Raw genomic sequence first — 19,266 nt, forward strand, 5'->3', positions numbered from 1 at the left:
GAAGCAAACTAAAAATACTCAGACCCAGTCTCAGCTTTTTCCTCCTACTATTATGAAGTTTCCATTCTATAACTCATATTTGGGGAAATACTTTATTATGGGAACTGTGAATCTGTCTCCTTTTCTTGCAGTGCACATGCTTGAACTGCATGTGTGAGGATGAAGAGAGAAGCAGTAAAATGGAAATGAAAAAGAGCAGAAACCACAGGTTTCTTCCTACACACATATTCATTAATTGTTGTGCGGAGTCAGGGACATCTCGTTGTATTTTTGGAGTTTCTTCACAGCCTGCCCTGTAGAAATCTTTACTATGTATAAAACCAAAGGAAAAAATCCACACAGCCAAGCCTTTTTTTTTTTTAATTATTATTCTTATTTGACACTCACATTACAAAATTTAGAAACCATAGACAGTTCAGGCAAACTGTTAAAACACAGTATAAATTAGGGGGGTTTAATATATAAATTCTATACATAGGTAATTTAGCTGGAACATGACTGACAAAAGGATTTCATAACAATCTTACCACAACTGTATAAAAAGGCATGGGAGTAGGATGGGCACTATCATCATGAATGCAGGTTAAGACATTTTCCACAACAGCTATAAAGCGTAACAATGACCATGCTATTCTCGCAGTGTTTATGTGGGCTACAGGATGCATATTACCAATAACATTTTGCAAGATCTATGTACAGTCACAAAATCATAACAGCCACTTTCAAGTAACTTTACTGTTTCCTGCCTGTGCAATTAACAAAGTGTTGGTATTTGTTCTGGGAATTTCTAACAAAGCTACATGGTTTGAGTGTTATGGATGGGTTAAAAGTTGGACTCTATGATCTTAAAGGTCGTTTCCAACCTAAATTATTCTACAATTTTGTGATTCTACGGTAGATAGATTTCAATTTGACCTGAAAATGCTAATCACAACATGAATTTTTTAATTTAATGAAAAAGATACAGGAAAAGCACAGTTCCTCATTGCTATCACGCACATGATTAACACATACCACTCTTTTAAGTAATATTTATTTTTTAGCTTCATTATTTTTAAAACCTAAAGTGATAATTTAGTTCCCATTTATCTAAGCACAGCTGTAAAAAGGACTAACACCAGAAGAAATGTAAAACTAAAATTTGGATATCTTTTTGGGTAGTTTTTTGAAAGAACATTCTTCCCAGGAAGTCCTGGGCCTGTCATGCAACCTTTGAATGTCTCAGTCTGAAAATAAAGATAGTTCTGCTTACCCATTTTTACTCTGTGCTTTCAGGTCTGTGACTAAATAGTATCATTCTAATAGTTTTAGAAGACTATGATCTTGGAGTTTAGTTAAGATAGTTCATAGTCGCTGTGGCTAAAAGTGAAAAAAAAAATCTGAAAATCCAACTTTTCACCTTTATAAGCTGATGAATGCTCGCTAAGAGTTCTGGAACCCAGAGGATAATTTGTTTTCCATATATGTTATGTACTAGTATTGGTGTTTTTACAGACAGACCCCTAAGGGAAGTACTTGTACATTTGTAAGAACCAGACTTTGAAACAATCTAATTTAATAGCTCTGCATGAGCATCTTTCACTAAGTTTTAATAATTTGGACAATTGTATTGGAACAATTCCTTGTGGTTCAAGGCAAGGACAGACAGTAAGTGATAACCCAGCTTGGGCTGCTAATGAAACACAGATGATGTCAACAGCCTAAACTACAGCCCCATTTTCTCTATTCTGTTTGCCCACATCATCAAAAAACCATCATATATTCATTTCAGAAAGACTGGAATTTTGGGAGCATAATTCAATAATTAAAGCAGTGATATAATACTGACCAGTAATAGTTCACTGAGGAAGCTATGAAAGGTAGCTGGAATATGTAATTTTCTGTTCAAAATTCCATCAGATGGGGCTTTACACCTTTTAGAAAGAAGGTTCCTTTACAAACATTTAACTTGTAGGACTCCTGAGCTCTGAACTACTAAGTCTTCTGCATTCTAGGAGGCCTGAAAACATTGCTACACTGTAATATTAATCTGGGTTGGCAGTTTTAAGGCCATGGGGATGAAAAGAGAGAAGGACTCCTATTCTGTTTTGACAGATCTGGAGTATGAATACAGAGCCTTTATATGGCAGAGAGCTAGAAAAATGTTCCTTTGGCATTTTGCAAGAGCTGTTTATGGAGCAAAATACCACTTCTGTGAGGGAAAGGCATCAAGGGAGGAGTGAGCGGTCTGAGCCACTGTGAATTTGCAGCACTGCAGCCTGTGCTGGCCACGGAGCAGGGCAGGGGAGCTCGGCAGGAGTGACTCACACTCAGCTTCTTTCTGAGCTGAGGCTGCAGCCTGAATTTCTGTGTCTTACAGCCGTGCAGAGTGTATGAAACACCACCGTACAAGCTATCTGCTCCCTAGCTACACTTGCACAATGTAACAATGCAGGATGTAATGCCTTGTATGAGCATTAGCTTTAGTGTATTTAGTATTTTTTGTTTATCTGAAAATGTGCAGAAAGAAATGTAAAATAAATTAATACAAACCAGATTAAACTTTAGATCTGTTCCATCTAAAAATGTAACTGGTTCAGCTGTTCCTCAGAGCAGGGAGCAGTGGTTTCAGGGGATGGGAAACACCCTAGCTAATATTAAAACAAAATTGTTGGTAGCATTTTCTGCACCAGTATTTCACTGTATTTTCTCCTGCCTTCACCTGCCCAGCTGCCATTGGTATTAATAGAAGATATTTTTTTCCACTCTGCCACCATGCAGTGAAATATGAAAGTTAACAACCATCAAAGTATTTCTAATAATTTTAAAAATACTTATTTTTCTTAGATCTTAAAATCTCTGTCACCTAAGTAACAAATTATTTACTGTTTCAAGTCCACTAGAGAAAACTTTTAGTTCAAAGAATCTTCTTGTAATCATTCTGTTGGGTGGGTAAGGAAGTATAGTAGGTTTTGCTTCAGGTGAACTTCCAAGAACTTTCTCTCCTTCAAAAGGGATGTGTCCCAGCATCAGAAAGCAGAGTGCAGGCTCAGATGTGAATGTGCACTGAGCTTTGAGATCATCCCGAGAGCTGGGTACCCACACTTCAGGAATGCCCTGCACCACCTACAGAGGGAATTCCACTGCACAGGTGATTTTAGAAAGGATAAAAGACATCTTTGGCCCACAGTTGAGTCTCTGAGCAGTAACAAAGGGGTCTTTTTTTGTTTCATTGTCACTCCCTAACCCCATTCTGCAACTGCAACAATGGAAATAATCAGTTCACAATCAAAGGGGGTTAATGACCAATGAGAGAGTAATTTTAGACAGTATGGCTAATTTCTACTAGTATAAAAAGAGAAAAAGGTTCTTAAAGCCAGAAAGTCAAATTTTGCTCTCAGACATGAATTAATTTGTTGGATCAGATGTAGCCCTTGAATTTGCTGCTGAAACTTCAACACTGTCAAATAAAACTTTTGCTAAGGCTGGACTTTCACCCTATTAAGCGCATCTCCCATCTGAGAGTTGCACCTGGCACAGAGACTCCACCAGCTGGCAATACAGTTTAATACCTATGAATAACCAAAAACTGTACTACAGTTAATAATTGCAAGACTGCTCCAAAGCCCATCAGAATTAATTGGAGTTTTTCCTCTGGCACATTGCTGTGCTTGGAATCAGTCTCATTCCATGGAACACAGTCATTGCTAGGCCAGAGACTGTTAACTGTGTAACATTTTTACATTGATATGCATAACTATTTTTTCTATTAACGTCTTTTTAGTTGATAATTCCAATTACATATTCAGTGATCTGAGCTCTTTCTAAACTAGATTTACAGTCATGTGCAAAGCAGTGCTCATGTGCTTTAAAAAAAGGTGCATTATACTATTGCAATAAAACGTGATGAAATAGCCAAGATTTTAGGAAGGGACAGGCTTAATTTTAATTGAGTGATTATCTTATCACCACTGACCACATCATAAAATATTCTTGAGCTCAGAAAAATATCTCTACATTTAGATTGTTTCTAATTTGAAGTGCTTTAGCAGCTGTCCACACTTTTTTAAAGTGACACCTCAGCAGAAGCCGAGATCCAAGTTTGCTCTATGCACACGGGGAGCTTCCAGAGATGTACAACAGGATTGTGTTCATTGCCTAAGAGGGGGAATAACGGCAGTCTGATCAGGGTACTCTGGTGCACAGGATGCTTGAGTGCTTGACTCATTTCGAGCTTCTGTCCTGAAAATTTAGTTGTGCCCAACTGCCCTATATCCATGCACCTTTAATTCAGGAAGGTGATCAATGCAGATTTGAAATTGAGGGCAACATAAGTGTCTTCTGAAAGGCATTGAGCAAGTTCATCTACTGACTTCACACAAGCTGAAGGCACACAATTCCCTCCTTGCTTTCACTGAGCTTTATACCTATCCCCACATTGCAGGATGGCACACTCAAGAAATGGAAAAATGGGACTTTTGCTACCATTCTGAATGCACTGGAGGAGGTGCAGAAGTGATTTCATGTATTTGGGTCTTTTAAAATACTGCTGTATACCAGAAACTAAGTTAATGCTTCTGCAAGACTGTGTCATATTCACATCTTACAAGCTTAGGGGTTTGATACCAACACTGCAGACCTACAGGTCTAGCTTTGCTCTGTTCTCTGTGCAGCATTAGTTCAAGCAGCTGCCAGGGAGTGAATCCACTCAAAGAAGCAGAATTAGAAAGTCACAGCATTACTAAAAGTAACTTGTCTAGATGTTGGTCTAATGACTGCACAGCTTACAGTAGTCTAGTGCTTGGTGGGAAGTGATCCTTTCTTTTCATCATGGCAGGAGTTCTTTATGGCTTTATAGCAAGAAAAATGGATTACTGGACATGTATATATTCTCATTTTCATGTAATATAAATACATTTTTAGAAGAAATTTATTGCCCAAATTGTCATTCTGTTTTCAGTTGTCATTCTTTGTTTTCAGGTGCTGTTGGCGAAGCAAAGTTCTAACCCTGCTCCTGCCAGGAGCTGTTCACACTGGTTAGACCACAGATCAAATAGAAATTCAACTGACAGATGCAACTTAAGGCTTACATTGTTTCTCTTTAAATAGGATTTAGCTACAAAATTCTGTGAAGACAAGCTATGTCTCCTGAAGTCTGTTTTTTAAAAGCACTGTCTTCTCATCTTAAGTTGTTTTGCACTCTCATCTCCAAGTCCTTCTGCAAAGAGCAGTGAATGTCTCTAGAGATCAGACACTACAGATTAATGTGCCATGCACCTCTATAAAGCAAGAATTGCTTCACTACTCCCCAAGAGATAAGGATGTTTAGCACCTCTGAAAAATGACCTTTTAAATGTGTGACTACATAAAGGCTTAAAAATAATTTAGTGCTTCCGACAGTCCCACTAAGCCCTTAATACCCACCTAGGTCTGACCTTTATGCTTCCATTTTTAGCACTGAGGTCTGAAAGTTTTGGACTACAAATGTGGTTTCATTTGCAACAGTGATAAACTTTAGGAGATCTAATTTAACTTGTACTTACAAAATTGCCCAAATTCATGGAAAGTGCCCCAAAATATAAGGAATTATAATAAGAAATCATATTTTAATTAATAGTCACAGTTTTATAATCTCATCTATACCAACCTCTAGTGGCTTATTAGAAAAGGAGTGAGGATTTCAGTTTTAAAAAGCAAGAAGAAAGGGCCCATCCACCTGCACTGGGTTTCAGGTTAGCAAAACCCCCATATCTCCACTGTGAAGTCACACTGTGCCTGTTAAAAATATGCAGATAGTAAGAAAAAATTACAATTTAGGAAACACATTTAAACATTAGCATTGTTGTAGATACGTTTATGGTTATTGCTCTGGATTCATCTGAAATTTAACAGGCTTTTAATGGCTTAATTTTGGAAATGGTTCTGCCTGAAGGAATATGTGTATAGTTTCTCTGTGCAGCTCTCAGCTCGTGTACAAAAATTAACCAACAGCAGATTCACAGTATCAGCAGAACAGTCATCATTCCATGGCTGCAATGATGCTGTACCATCCTTACACTTAGTTCTTCCATACAAAGCTCAAATAAACACATCAGAGTTTTATGTCCCCCCTGTCTGAATTCACGTGCTGATAGATCTACAGGAGAAGGAGACCTGAAGTTCTGCCTCAAGCCTTGTTTGCAAATGCAGAAGAATCCATCCTGCTCAGTTCGTAAGTGGATTCAGTGAGCCAGACTGGGCTCCCACAGGCCATAACCCAACACAGAACTGCTCTGCAGACACATCCAACCTGGAGAGTGCCACACAGAGCATTCCCATTGCCCATGCCTCCAGGTCAACAGCTCACTCAGGCACGGACAACTTTGGGGCCTGGCAGAGGGCAGGAACAGTTCCAGTTTTCTGTCTGAATAGGCCAACACAGCCAGGTTTTGTGATTACCCTAACATTTCAAAACACCACAGCCACTTGGAATCACTTTGTGCTGAAACAAAATTGTTACTGATTTCAAAGAAAGGGTTGCATCCTTCTGTTGTAGGGAGAGAAGGACTGGAACATCTGAAAAGGTAGCACCAAGTCAGTAATAAAAATGCAAAGTTCAGTATGATGTGGCATTTAGGTTTCATTTAAGCTTTTTGAGATATTTTCTGGGGCAGTTAGGAACATTCCTTCCACACACAACAATAAGTCTACTGTTAGGGCTTAGTTTTGAATCTAATATGGTTCATTATCATTTAATGTATCTATTACAGTAGCACCTTGATTATTGTACAACTTTAAACACAAGACATAGTCCTATTTCATGTTATCTGTAAGGAAACTGTGAACTTTACATCCTAAAAGTAAAAAAGACAAAAATGGTTATCTGTTAATGAATGACAAATTCTTTAGTGCATTCATTCCAGTCTGAAACCCTTTGTCTTCTTAAAGCATACCATGTAGTTCCCAAGTTCAGAGCAATTACCCCCCATCCTCCTAAGTATCATGTTACAAAATAAGCAGTACTGTGTTAATTGGAACCTGATAGAAATGGTAATGCAGTACCTTTTCTCTTTGAGTGTGATAAAACCCCTTAAAAGATGCAACTCAGCATCAATAAATTTAGGGAATACACTACATACATTAAATAGAGGTAAATTGAGTCCAGAGTTATTTGCTTCTTCATTCAACCTCAGAAGTGGTGGGGGTGTCTTTAAGCAGCACCATCAGCCCTTTGTGCCCTCCTCAGACCGGCCCAGATTCACAGTAAGGAAAGCAACAACAGCGCTGGGAAGATTAACTAAGCAAGAGTCACACTCCAGAATGTTCTCTGTAAAAATCCCTGGGGTCAGGACAATGTTCCCATGCTGACGTGGCCTACATGTGACAGACGTGTCTGTGAGCGGTGTCAGTCCTCGTCCCTGCAAGCTCCAACCTGCAGCAGTCAGTGCTTTGTTCAACAAGGCTGGGGGACTGCTAATGCAAGGTTAAGTTCTTTTTTCTTCATTCAGCAATTAACCAGATTGCTGTTGTCTTTAATTTAATTTTACAATCCTCAAAGGTTTAAAGAACTGCTGTCTGAAGCACCTGCTTCTGAAATACTCTTGTGTATTTTTACTTTCCTTTTTTGTACTTTTCCATTCTCTGTTGCAGTACCATGATTCTCCTTGCTCCTGGTTTTCTTGCATTTTCCTTCAGAGGCGAAATTACAGCGATCCTGACGCAGTTTGGGCACAGCCACAAATAGTCTGTTTGTCCTTCCTCTCTCTGTCTCATACATAGAAAAGCATCACTGTGCACACAGTTCTGTTGATTTCAGTGGATGAATCCAGTTCATCCATCATGTTAGGCAGTCAAAAAAACCCCAAAAAAAACCTCAAACAAAAGAAATTGTCTAAATCCCAAACAGGCATCTTTGGAATCAGTAGTGCAAAATGTTTGCGGATTTCTTTTCCTTGACCTACTGCAATAATCTCTCAATCTTCAAGTCTTTCCTAAAATTGTGGATCTGTAAATGTAAAACATAAGGACAGTTTTTTTAAAAAAGCAAATTTAAAGGTCTTTGTTGCTTTAATCACTCTCTTCATAGTCTCACTTATATCAAACCATTTCACATCTCTTAGAAGAGCTGTACATCACTGGAAGATCCAATTGACCTGGGGCATTCTTCATCTGCATCAGGCTTGTGCATGGGTACAGCAAGCTGAGGGTATTCTTTACAGGGAGGATAATTTGAGATTAAAATGAGCTTTTATCAGTGCAGCCTTAGCTCTGCACATTAGTTTTAAATGGAAGAGACCCCTCTCAGGGGTCACAGCTTAGGTACCTGCCCTTCACAAGCTTTGGTATCAGAGCAGCTCTTTGGAGGTACTTTAAAAATGAGCTGATAAAATGAGAGGTTACCTTAAGGATTTCCACCTGTCTTTTTCTGTCTGGTTTTCTGGGCTTTCACTTTCATAGGAAGCCAGATACAAACCTGGAAACAGTAAATATTTGTTATTTCCAAGAGCATTGGTAACCCCCATCCCTCTGCATTCTTGTATGTCCTTCTGTACCACACAGGAAGAGAAACTGTAAAACTTCACGGTCCCCCAAGCAGCTGGTAATCAGTGGGACACTGATGTTTAGCTCAAATGTCTACCTTGGAAAGCTGTTACATTAATTTTGATGGCACAGTAGAGGAGCCCAGAGTTAAAATATGTTAGTATGACATTCTCATTACAATATTAAGCAGCTGAATGGTCTCTGGTTTTGCATACAGAGATCTGGGCACATTTCCTCATCACAGCACTGCTACTCAAGAATTATATGAACTTTTAAAAAGAGACAGTGACAGCTGACACCTGAACACATAAGCTTTTAAAAAACTAAGGATATTCTCATCATCTAACAAAACTTTATGTTCCTCAATCTTTTTAAAGCTTATGGGAACATGGTATCTTAAAAGGATACAAAATACCATCAAGGTAAGAGTGAGTTACAGAAACCAGAGAAGGAATGCAGTGGAAGAAAATAAATCTGTCCTTCCCCACCACCGCCCCCCCCCCCCCCAAATCTTTACACTGTAGGATGTATTTTATGACACCAAAATGAATGTAGATTGTAGAGTCTCCTCTGGAAAAGCTGGCAGTGTGTTAATATCTCACTGTCCTCACGGAATCACAGGCTGTAATTTGTGTTCACGCACATTTCCTCATTTGACTGTTTTGTGATGCTTTTATTCTTTAATGCTGGAACCATCTCACCATTTAAGTTTGTGCTACAAAAGCATTGTCTTTTAATATTCAAGTGTTGGCCACCATTCCTCCACATTGTGACAAGCACATACAGCTGCATTTCATATGCCACTGCTGAATCTCTCTCAGATATCTTCCCACCTTTCATTCAGGGCAGTTCTTTCTACTCTGCACTACCCCTGGGTAATGGGGGAGGTTTCCTGTGACTTCTGCAAAGGGCATTTCACAAAAGCAGCATGAATATAGGGGAGGACATGAGGGAGAAAATCTGCATACAATTAGTGGGTTGAGGTCACTCTTTCTTAGCCCAGTAGCGTGAAAACTGTACTCTTACCCTGACTTTTATTTTCTGTCCCTTTAGAGCCTAAAACAAGAAGAATTACCTTCATCCTATCTCCATTCGATACATATTACTTTAATGATTCTATTTTGGAAGTCATTCTTAAGATTTAGGCAGGATTTTAGAAGCAGTACTTTGCTTTCTGAAGTAGTCTATGAAATAAAAACTGTCTCGTCTGATTACCTTGGATTAGTATGGAAAACTGCCTATAGAATGAAGAAAAAATAAACCCACCACCAGAATAGCTTATGGGAAGGTTGCTATAGACAATTCTGTGCGTGACAATGTATAGAGAGGCAGCTGACACAAACCAGCGTGGAGTGACACATACTGACATGCTGGATACCAAACTGACGAGGACACAAAAGTGTAAAAAGACAATCAGAGAAATAATTTCAGAACAGGGCTTTCACAGCTACAGCTGAAATGAATAGAATATTTCCCTTAAAAATTCTTTCCTGTACATAACATGTCATTGCTGTAGAGGAGGAAGTCAGCTGGACTGGTTTACTGAAGAATTGACAGTGCTCATTTGTGAGAGAGATTAGCTCTGGTTCCATCAATCACAGAATGAGTGGCTAAGAGACAGCTGACATTCACAGGAGCACATGACATGCTTGTGTGGCCTCAATTTGTGATTAAAAAATAAGGCCACAATGGCAGCTTCCTAGACAGTGCCTTATAGAGAAGCTACAGACAAGAGAAAAGCCATCAGGCAGCAGATTCATGTGCTGGAAGGCTGTATTTGCAAAAACACACTGATAAACTGGGCATAAACAAGATGTTTGACAGAAAAGCCAGGAAACACCTGGCACTGGTCAGTGAGGGAGATCACCAAAGCATGGATCAGAGTGTTAATTAGTAGTGATGAAGAAAGACCTTTTCAGTGATGAGTGATTGTACAGTCTTACCATCTTCAGTAAAAATGGGAGCAGTGTGCAAGTAGTGGATGATGTTAGGATCTTGCTCAAATGGACACTCCACTTGTTTCCATGTTATAAACTCTCCTACTTGCTTAGCCAGTTCCAGGAATTTCTGTAAACATAAAATCATTCCACTCAGATATAATAATATTACCTCATATTCAGTGTTTGATGGTCTGCACTGAAAATAGCAGGCTAATAGTCTCAGATAGTCCCTTGGCTATCAGAATGGGATAGGTAAAAACATTTCTCAGATCTTACTTCAAAGTTGACGTGTCCATTTGGAAGGCGATTAGCACATCCCTCATTCAAAAAATAAATGTCTTTGATCAATAGGCTGAAGAAGGGGATCACAATCTGTGGAGAGAAATGACACAACCATTATCTTTTCAGTTCAGTATTTTCTCTGCATGAAAGAACAACTCAATTGGGAGAGATGAGAATAGAGAAGTATTAACTTTTTGATGTGCTGTGCACTTGAAAAGCAGTACAGCTACAGGCCAGCAAAAGGGCAGTGGTGTCTAGAGAGACCTTCAGCCACCAGGAGAATGTATGCTGAGATGAAAGTGAACTGTACACAATGTTCACTGAGCACAACAACATGACTCCGAAAGTGCTAAAAACCCAGTTTACTATCAACAACATCACTGTCTGATGACAACATCAGACAGCAAAAAGCAAAACAACATTGCAGAACTCTTCCCTTTCCTGTTGTATCCTTATAAACAGAGATGCTGAACACACAAATTGAGCAATTTAAACACGGGTGGGAACCAAAGAACCAATATTGTCCCTGGACAAGGAAAGACAGCATAAAATTTGATGACCAAGGACTTGTCTACAAACAGTTAATCAGGAGCTGTTTCATTTTCAACAGCTCCATGCACAGCTACCTCTTGAGGCATGTAATTTCCTTCCTGGTGCCTGATTAGTACAACCTGCTTCTCAAAATTAACCTGCAGACAACAGGATTGAAAATATTAAACTGGTTGACAGGAAACTGCTAACAGTAGCCAGAGAGACCACTGTAGTTCTCAAAACTAGCCCTGGCCATCATCCAGAGCAGAGTGGTCTATATCCAAGCCTTCCTCTAGCCCATCAGAGCTGGGTCACAATTTGCTATAAAAGAAGTCTGGATAGGACTCTTGAAACTGATGGAATTACAAGCAGGGATAAATAAATTTTATGCCAGATGTTCTACAGCAGAAAGCAGTAGAACAGCAGTAAAATGCACTACAGCACTCCTGAAGTGCATCTTCAACCTCAGCAGAGATCCGGAGTGAAGCAGATTCTCTCAGGGTCCTTTGTCTCACAGCTCAAAGGGAAAAGAAAGATAACAGTCAAACCTCAGCCTGCCCACCTCTCCAGCACTGACACTGTGACAGCAAAAGGCTGCTTAGGGGGTTTAAGCTGAAGGTCAGCAGCTGCCTCTGGCAGAATTTTCCTGTGGCAGAATTTTCCTGTCTGTCTTTTAAACCACCAAGTACAAACTTAACCACCATGAACATAAAAGAACACACACTCCATGGCAGTGGCCAAATGTTTCCACTGGTCTGTTTGTATATCAACTGAACTGGAGATTATTAAGCAGCACCAAAACTGAAGAGCCCTCATGACAAGAAAGAAGAGCCAAGAGAGCAATCCTTTAGTTAAGTATTTAATGTTATTCCATCTCATGCTGTACATCAGCTGTAACAGGATATGAAATGGACCCAGGACAGGATTGGCAGCTGTTATTTTCCAGTCTACAGGGATGCTACAATGCTGTGATGCTCCAATGAGGGTCAACAAGCCATAGAAGTGAAAACACTGAAGCAAGGAGTCCACAAGCTACTGCCAGTGTGTGTTGTGAAAATGGAAGCCAATTTCTGTTCCAGCTAAATTACCACACCCAGTAAACTTGAAAAAATCTGCATCTCTGCTGGCCTTTTTATGGGACAGCCACAGATAAACTCTGTAATGCCACTGCAAACAGCCATAAAAAAGCCTCGACTGATGCCCCAAGAGCCACTGGATACTTATCCTGATACATTCCACTGATGCAACTCAGGAATGAAAACAAAGCAGAGCCTTATCCTCCCAAAATGCTGAGCCCTCCAATTAGGATCACATGGAACAATTTCTAGTCAAACTGAACTAAGTGTGTTTCAGGATTTATTTTCATATTACCCAAACTAGATCAGTCAACCTGCAGTAAAGAATACAAGTCACTCCATGTGGTTGGTTTTCTACCAAAAATGATGATGACTTTGTAACCAGTGTGATCTCAAAAGGTGGGAAGTTACAGAGAGCCAGACACTGATCCCAGCTAGAAATCACTGCCAGGTTCCGTCTACATATTTTTGTTGCAGACAGATGTGAGCTTGTTCTGTCCTGCTCCACTGCCTGGGAGAAAGGTCAGCACCATTAGTGGTACTAAACATGAAGGAAAAGCCTTGCTGAGAGGAAAGCTACACAAATGTGGGCTGGATGCCAGGGTAATACAGCTACAGAGCCCCCAGTAAGCTCTGAACATGGCAGAGCTCGTTCTCATCTCATCCAAAAGGTGCTGAAAAGACATACCCAAGGATACCAATTCTCTACACATTTCCATGGAACTATTGTATTTTGCTCACTATTTATTTTCCCAATAAAATATATTACCATGTATGTTTTGCTCTCCAAATTTCTGTAGGAAAAACAACAAAAGTGATTACGATTATACCCTAATACTGGTTTCATTTCAGGCACTTTGGTAGCATAAAACCTGGGTTAGTGCCAGAAACTCGTATTTCTCTCCATTTTTATCACCTTTCCATGCCATCCAACACATCTACGTGCTGAAGGACAATTGCCTCCTGCAGAAAGAAGAAAGTTAATGAGATCTGACTTGTCCTTGCTCCACAGTATCAGACAGCAACAACACACTGGACTGTGCTGTACACACTCCCAACATTTCAAAGCCAGAGCTATGCCATGAGTACAATGCAGAGTTTCCCAGTGGAATGACTTCATTTTGAAGCTGTCACGGTCATTTAACTGCACAGGCAAAACCAGATTTGCTTACTAACCACTACACCCCTCTGCAAGCATAATTCAGTTTGAAGATAAAAATTTTCTTCAGAGCAAGCTTTGCTATGAGTTTGCCAAGAAAAAAATGTAACATCTTCTGTCAAAAAGATGTGATCATGTTCTTTTGGATATGTTCAATTTCAATAAAACAAATAAATTATAATCTTGCTTCTAAAAAGGAACAAAATTCCTTAATCCTACAGAAAGCATTACATGATCTGCTGTATCTGACACTGTAAAATACCCAGTATGAGCTACCAAATCATATCCTGGAGCATTTTCCTGAACTAATGTTCTCTACACAAGGAAAACAGAATATGGGCTTTTTCTGATGTAAAATAGATTCCTTTCAGTCTAATAACCTCTCTGCCATCAGTATTAACCAGCTGGGGGTAGAGATATGACAGAGATTGCTAACTTCACAGGAAATTAAGTCAAACAATAAAGCAACTGGCTTGAATATCTATGATGGCTGCAGAAGAGCTAAACTGCAAAAGCATCTCAGACTGACAGGTCCTCACTGCAGTGTGTGAGAGTTGAAAGAATTGCTTTTCCAGTCACACACATCCAAATGATCTCTCCTTTGCATAGAGAAGTGCTTTTCAGAACAACTCGGTGTACTCCCATTGCAGCTGAGTCAGCCTGCCACCAGATGCTGATCTCATTTCACTGTAAATGCTTTGAGATTCCATTAGCTTCAGCAGATTTACATCAAATTTACAGGGGTGTGAGATTAGCATCTGGCCTGGCTCCTCTAGTGAAAGAATACTAAATTCCATATTGTGCTTGTTCATCCAGCAGCTACTTTAGCTCTGCCATGCTTACAGCAGAAATTACCCATTTATGACTGTGGGCAATTGCAGTATAGAACACAAACCTTTTTTCACATACCAGTAAATAAAGAATTGAATGGAGGAATAAGAAAATTAACAAGAAACACATTGGGGCACAAACCAGGAGGATCCTACACTCTTAACATCTTGTCAGTCTGATTTTTGCAGCATCAGTGACATGTCAGAAAGCCCCACATCTGCCATGAACACTGATAAAACACTTCAGTTCTTGCTCACTGAGATGGCAGCAACAACCAAATGAAATGAAAATTCACAAGGACAGAATATCACCCCAAATTTGCTGCAATGGATTTAGACTAGATTCCCTTGCAGGACTTGTGGTAAATCATCTTTCCCTGATGGAAATGAAGATCCACCTTGCCTCCATTGCTGTGCCCTTTGCTCTCCATCTCACCTCACACATCACACAATAGTGGCTTCTGTGCCAGAGCCTGGGGCACAGCTGTAACAAAGCACAGCTCCACCTGCCTCTGCCAGGCTCATGCTCCATCACCAAAATAAAAGTCTTTTCAGTCTGGAATACCTGTTCCATCAGGTTTTTCAATCTAAACAATGTGAATTTTCCAGGGATGTAGAGACACTTGCAACAAAGCTCTCCATGTTGTGTGTCCTGCCCTCTCCAACCCTCCCAACGTCAGACAGCAAGTCCACAAAGATTTGCTTTGATCCTATCCACACTCTTTCAATCACTTTTTTTTTTTTTTTTTTTCACATTTTACATTTCCGGTTGCATCTTGAAGCACACAGGCCTTGCACTGGTGACCCAGGGAAGGGAGGAGAGCATCTGCATCAAGTGCTGGAGGCACTGACTGGCAGCAGAAATGCACCCTCTGTGTGGAGGTGGAGGGGCTGTGGTCACACCCACCTTCTCCCTGTTGCTGTGTGCGGTGAGGGACCTGTGGGCAGCCCCCCGCAGCGCTGTCCGGTAGTTGTAGAAGTTGCCAGTAGGGTCCATCTGGTGCTACATGCACAAAACAACACACATTGGTCAGAAAGCAGCCTGGGCCCTCTAAAGACAATTTTACACTCAGCTGTAGCAAACCATGAGCAGAGCAGAGCCTCCATCTCAAAACCCAGATGCCTGCAGAACTCCATGCACCAAAGATGCAATGAGAGGTCTACAGCCCACGGCTGCTTATACCTTTGATATTTCTACTGACAGCTTACTGAGCTTTTATGTGAAGAATAAGCACTGCACATTCCATGTGTGCCAAATTCTGGAATTCTCAATACAAAATACAGCCTTGGCCCTTCACTCAAGGTATAGACTGGGAGCTTTACATGCAGCTTTGTGCCCATGGCCAAACAAAACATGCATCAGTAGAAGCACTGTGATGTGCATTTAGGTTCATACTTTGGGGTTTTTAAATTCCTCTTATTTGTTTGAGTACTCTGAATTCCCTCTGCATATCACCAGCTTTACACCTTCCTCACTACTCCTGGTATATTTCAGCTTAAAATCAGGCTCTCTGCCTGTGAAATGTGTCTCCAGACACCTCACACCTGGATAATAATGTAAAATTCCCAAACAAAAATATCCTGGATATAATTCAAGCAATGCATCAGGATTTTTTATTTATTTATTTTTTACCTCCAGAATGAAAAATTTGGCTGTTTTCACTTTTGACCAAGTCTTCTTTAGCCTGGAAACTGGACTCATATTCATTCCAGCTATGAGTGAGAGAGAAAAAAACAGAGCCATTGATAAGAGCTGGGTTTCCTTTTTCATCTGTGACAGCTGATGGAAGAGCCAGTTAGAAGCTGTACTTACAAATGATTGCCATCAGTGAATTAAAATTCCCTATGTTAAAGCACTCTCGGGCAACGTCGATGAAGAATTCGATGACTTGGGCTCGCTGTTTCTTTTTTGCAGGCTGTAAGTTAAAATAAATGAGTATCTGTAATGAGCATGTGCAGAATTGGAGGTCATCCTAAGCATTTGTTCCATGCATAGTGTGGCTTCATGCACAGCTTGGGCCATCTGCTTCCAGTAACTGGCCCTAATTCTGTTCCAGCAATCCAGCGGATGCTGGTGACTGGCAGCCTCTGAAATCAAAGCTTTCACTGCAGTGACACCGAAGAAATTCACGGCAATTCCCAGCCCCAGTGACTGTCTCAGTGCTGGAACAGGCAGCCCAAGCAGCCCTGAAGCAGAGCCTCAGCTCCTGCTGGCCTCCCTCACTCAGTGGGCTCACCAGCACAGACTTCCCTAAGGGCAGGATTTCACACCCCTGTACCAGCAGCATCTTTGTCTCAGAAAGAGCTTGTTTCATTGCATTAATCCCTTTCCCCTCTTCTATCCCTTCAGCAATACGGCCAGACCAAATGCTACCACGTTAAAAACACATTTTAATTGGACTGGAATCACCCTATCTTTTCCAAAGATGATCTTCAAATGGTAACTCTTATTGTGTCACAGGCTGGCTCATAAACTATTATTGGCTCTTAAAACTATTAGTATTCCTCCTTTCCATACCTTTTTCAAAGAGGAAAACATTAATTTCATTTTGATGGCACCAAGTTAAACAAACTAAAACCACTACAAGTTAAGGAACAACAGCCACAACTATGCTAATGGGCAGCAGGACAGAGAGCCATGCGGTGGGAATTCACCCAGCAGATCTTTAGGATGACAGATAACAAATATGGCTCTGCTAGAATCTTTGCTGGCAGAAATCTCACAGGATAACTCAAGGCATTTTTTTCCTCTCTCCTTCCCTGCAGGGTTCATTATTCCACACTGTGCTTCTACTACATCAAGAGAACAGTGCATTCCCCTGTGAGCCACCACCTCTGTTTTGCAATTTTGTCATTTATCAGGTCTCTTCTGCAAGTGCAACATTACTAAAACTTACCATCAGATGCTTAGCTGGTCAGAAGAAATAAATTCCCAGGATTGCTTATTAATATAAAATCTCAGAGTGGTACTTCAGGTATGTGGTAAAACGTGGCACATACTTGTAACTTACCATGCAAATTTCTGTTGCTACGAGATAGCAGAGTCTATTGAACCATTTCACATAGGCCTCAAGGTTACTTGTCTTCTTCTGCTCACTGAAACAAGTCTGGGGGGAAAAAAGCAGAGAAAGATATAACTGTGTTCCAGTCAGAGACCAGATCACTAAGATAAATACTGCACAAAGGTAATTACTGGCCACATCTCTCTCTTGCTCATGGAAGACTGTGCATTTATGGGCCCCTTTTAAAAATCCTGTGAATACCTGGGTGTGTCACACGGCACAATTCACACTGGTGTCCAGAAAACAGCCCCATTTTGCCTGCAGCAAGTGTTCACTGGAGTCTGCACTGACCCATGTTCACTGGGATATGAACAGCTGAGGCACTGCAGGATCCTGACATCAACAAGGACATGCAGACAAAGTAAGACAGGCACAGTCTTCCACAGCAGGCTCAGTTTGTGACTTTGATTCCAGGATTTCCTCCGCCTCAGCAAATAAAGTCACCAACAGCCCTTTTCTGGAGGGGAGGGACCAGAATTTAGTGAAGTGTACAAGAGATAAACAAGGGAAAACACAGTTCTGGCTGATTTTTTGTGGAAAAAACCCACTATTTTCCTTAGTGAGTTTTCAGAAAAACAGATTCTTAGCAAGCAGCTCTGCCTGGATGGCTATGTTTGAAGAGGTCACTTACATGTCAGAGGCACTTCACTGATAAGAGCCATTACAAGAAGGATATTCTTCACTTATTTATATAAAATTTAACATAAATTCCCATAACTGATACAGGCTACGTGAGCAGATACTTGGCTGAATTCTTCCAGTTCCTTTTTCATGAACAGAAAATTTGACTTCGGAGGAGTGATAGGTCAGTTCACACAGCCTCAATATGTTGCTTGGGATTGTAAGAATTAAAGTGCTTTGCCCAGCTTTAAACTCTCAGACAATCCATCTAGGACACTCAGCTCTCTAAAGTTCCAGAGATTTGTCTGAACATTCAGTACCATCCACTAGAGGGTACCAGAGAATACTGATTTTTGTTTTATTAGGCCTATCATTTCCCAGAGGTACCATAAACACACGCCACTAAGAGGAAAATCATAATGCATAATCCATCAATGGGATCACCCATATTATGTAAGGTAAACCAGCGACTAAGAACCCTGCTGGAAATGTGGCTTAATATGATTCCCAAGGTAACTCAAAGTAAGAAAATATTCACCTGTGATTCTATATACAGACATGTTTAAGAACAGAAATCACAGTACCATGTTATAGAGGAGAAAAGACTAACAGAACTGAAATTCTGAGCCACTTTATGAATAGACTAAAAACACAATAAAAAGGTATTTTTAAAGCATCTCAAAAGTAAATGTTAGCAAGCAGCATGTAAATATCAAAAACCCAAAGGGAACCCAAATCAGCCCCAGTCTAACCATAGGACCTGCTTTTCATGTGCTCTGTTTCTTGTTTCCTATTACAGTAAAAACTACACAAAACCCAGGTTTTGGTCTGAAAATAGTATTTCCATCTCAGAAATGTTGTCCTGTGCCAGGGCATAAGAGCCACAGCTAATAAGGCAAAACTTGTGAAAAATGTGCAACACTAAAGTGGAGACAGACTGCTTTTTAAAGGTTAAGCTTTATAAATGGCAGCAATATTTAGCACCTCCCAAGCATCTTCCATCTGCAGCTCAGAATGCTTGATAAACATTCATGAGGGAAGCCTTTTGAAGCCCTCACGCAAGAAAGATGTTTAATATGATCTCCAGCTGGAGGGAATTCAGACCTGAGCCAACTCCCTGTGTTTGACAGGGATATTCTTCATGGGTCAGGGAATATGAATCCACATAAGGTTTGTGCTACTTTGTCCAAAGATGCATCCAAAGAAGGGCAGAGGAGCTGGGGAAGGATATGGGGCACAGATCTGAGGAGCAGCAGCTGAGGGAGC

The 19,266-nt window shown here is 40.4% G+C and overlaps 1 protein-coding gene across 5 annotated transcripts in view; it reads right to left on the reverse strand.

Annotated features, from left to right (window-relative positions):
* Positions 1-591: 591 nt before the first annotated feature.
* The window catches only part of RASGEF1C (RasGEF domain family member 1C), a 70,959-nt gene continuing 52,284 nt past the window's right edge, over positions 592-19,266 (reverse strand). For 3 of the 5 annotated variants that reach the window (XM_072935112.1, XM_072935114.1, XM_072935113.1), the window contains 8 exons: positions 17,329-17,424; positions 16,131-16,233; positions 15,951-16,030; positions 15,225-15,320; positions 10,716-10,811; positions 10,443-10,566; positions 8,359-8,431; positions 592-5,754 (listed from right to left, as the gene is read on the reverse strand). In XM_072935112.1, coding sequence (XP_072791213.1) covers positions 5,640-5,754; positions 8,359-8,431; positions 10,443-10,566; positions 10,716-10,811; positions 15,225-15,320; positions 15,951-16,030; positions 16,131-16,233; positions 17,329-17,424 — 783 coding nt within the window. In that variant the 3' untranslated portion in view covers positions 592-5,639. Of the gene's footprint in view, positions 7,964-8,358; positions 8,432-10,442; positions 10,567-10,715; positions 10,812-15,224; positions 15,321-15,950; positions 16,031-16,130; positions 16,234-17,328; positions 17,425-19,266 lie in introns of all 5 variants that reach the window. The other 2 variants (XM_030283623.4, XM_030283625.4) reach the window with 1 other exon arrangement.

Source organism: Taeniopygia guttata, chromosome 13, assembly GCF_048771995.1.
Source record: "Taeniopygia guttata chromosome 13, bTaeGut7.mat, whole genome shotgun sequence".
In the NCBI taxonomy this organism is placed as follows: Eukaryota; Metazoa; Chordata; class Aves; order Passeriformes; family Estrildidae; genus Taeniopygia; species Taeniopygia guttata.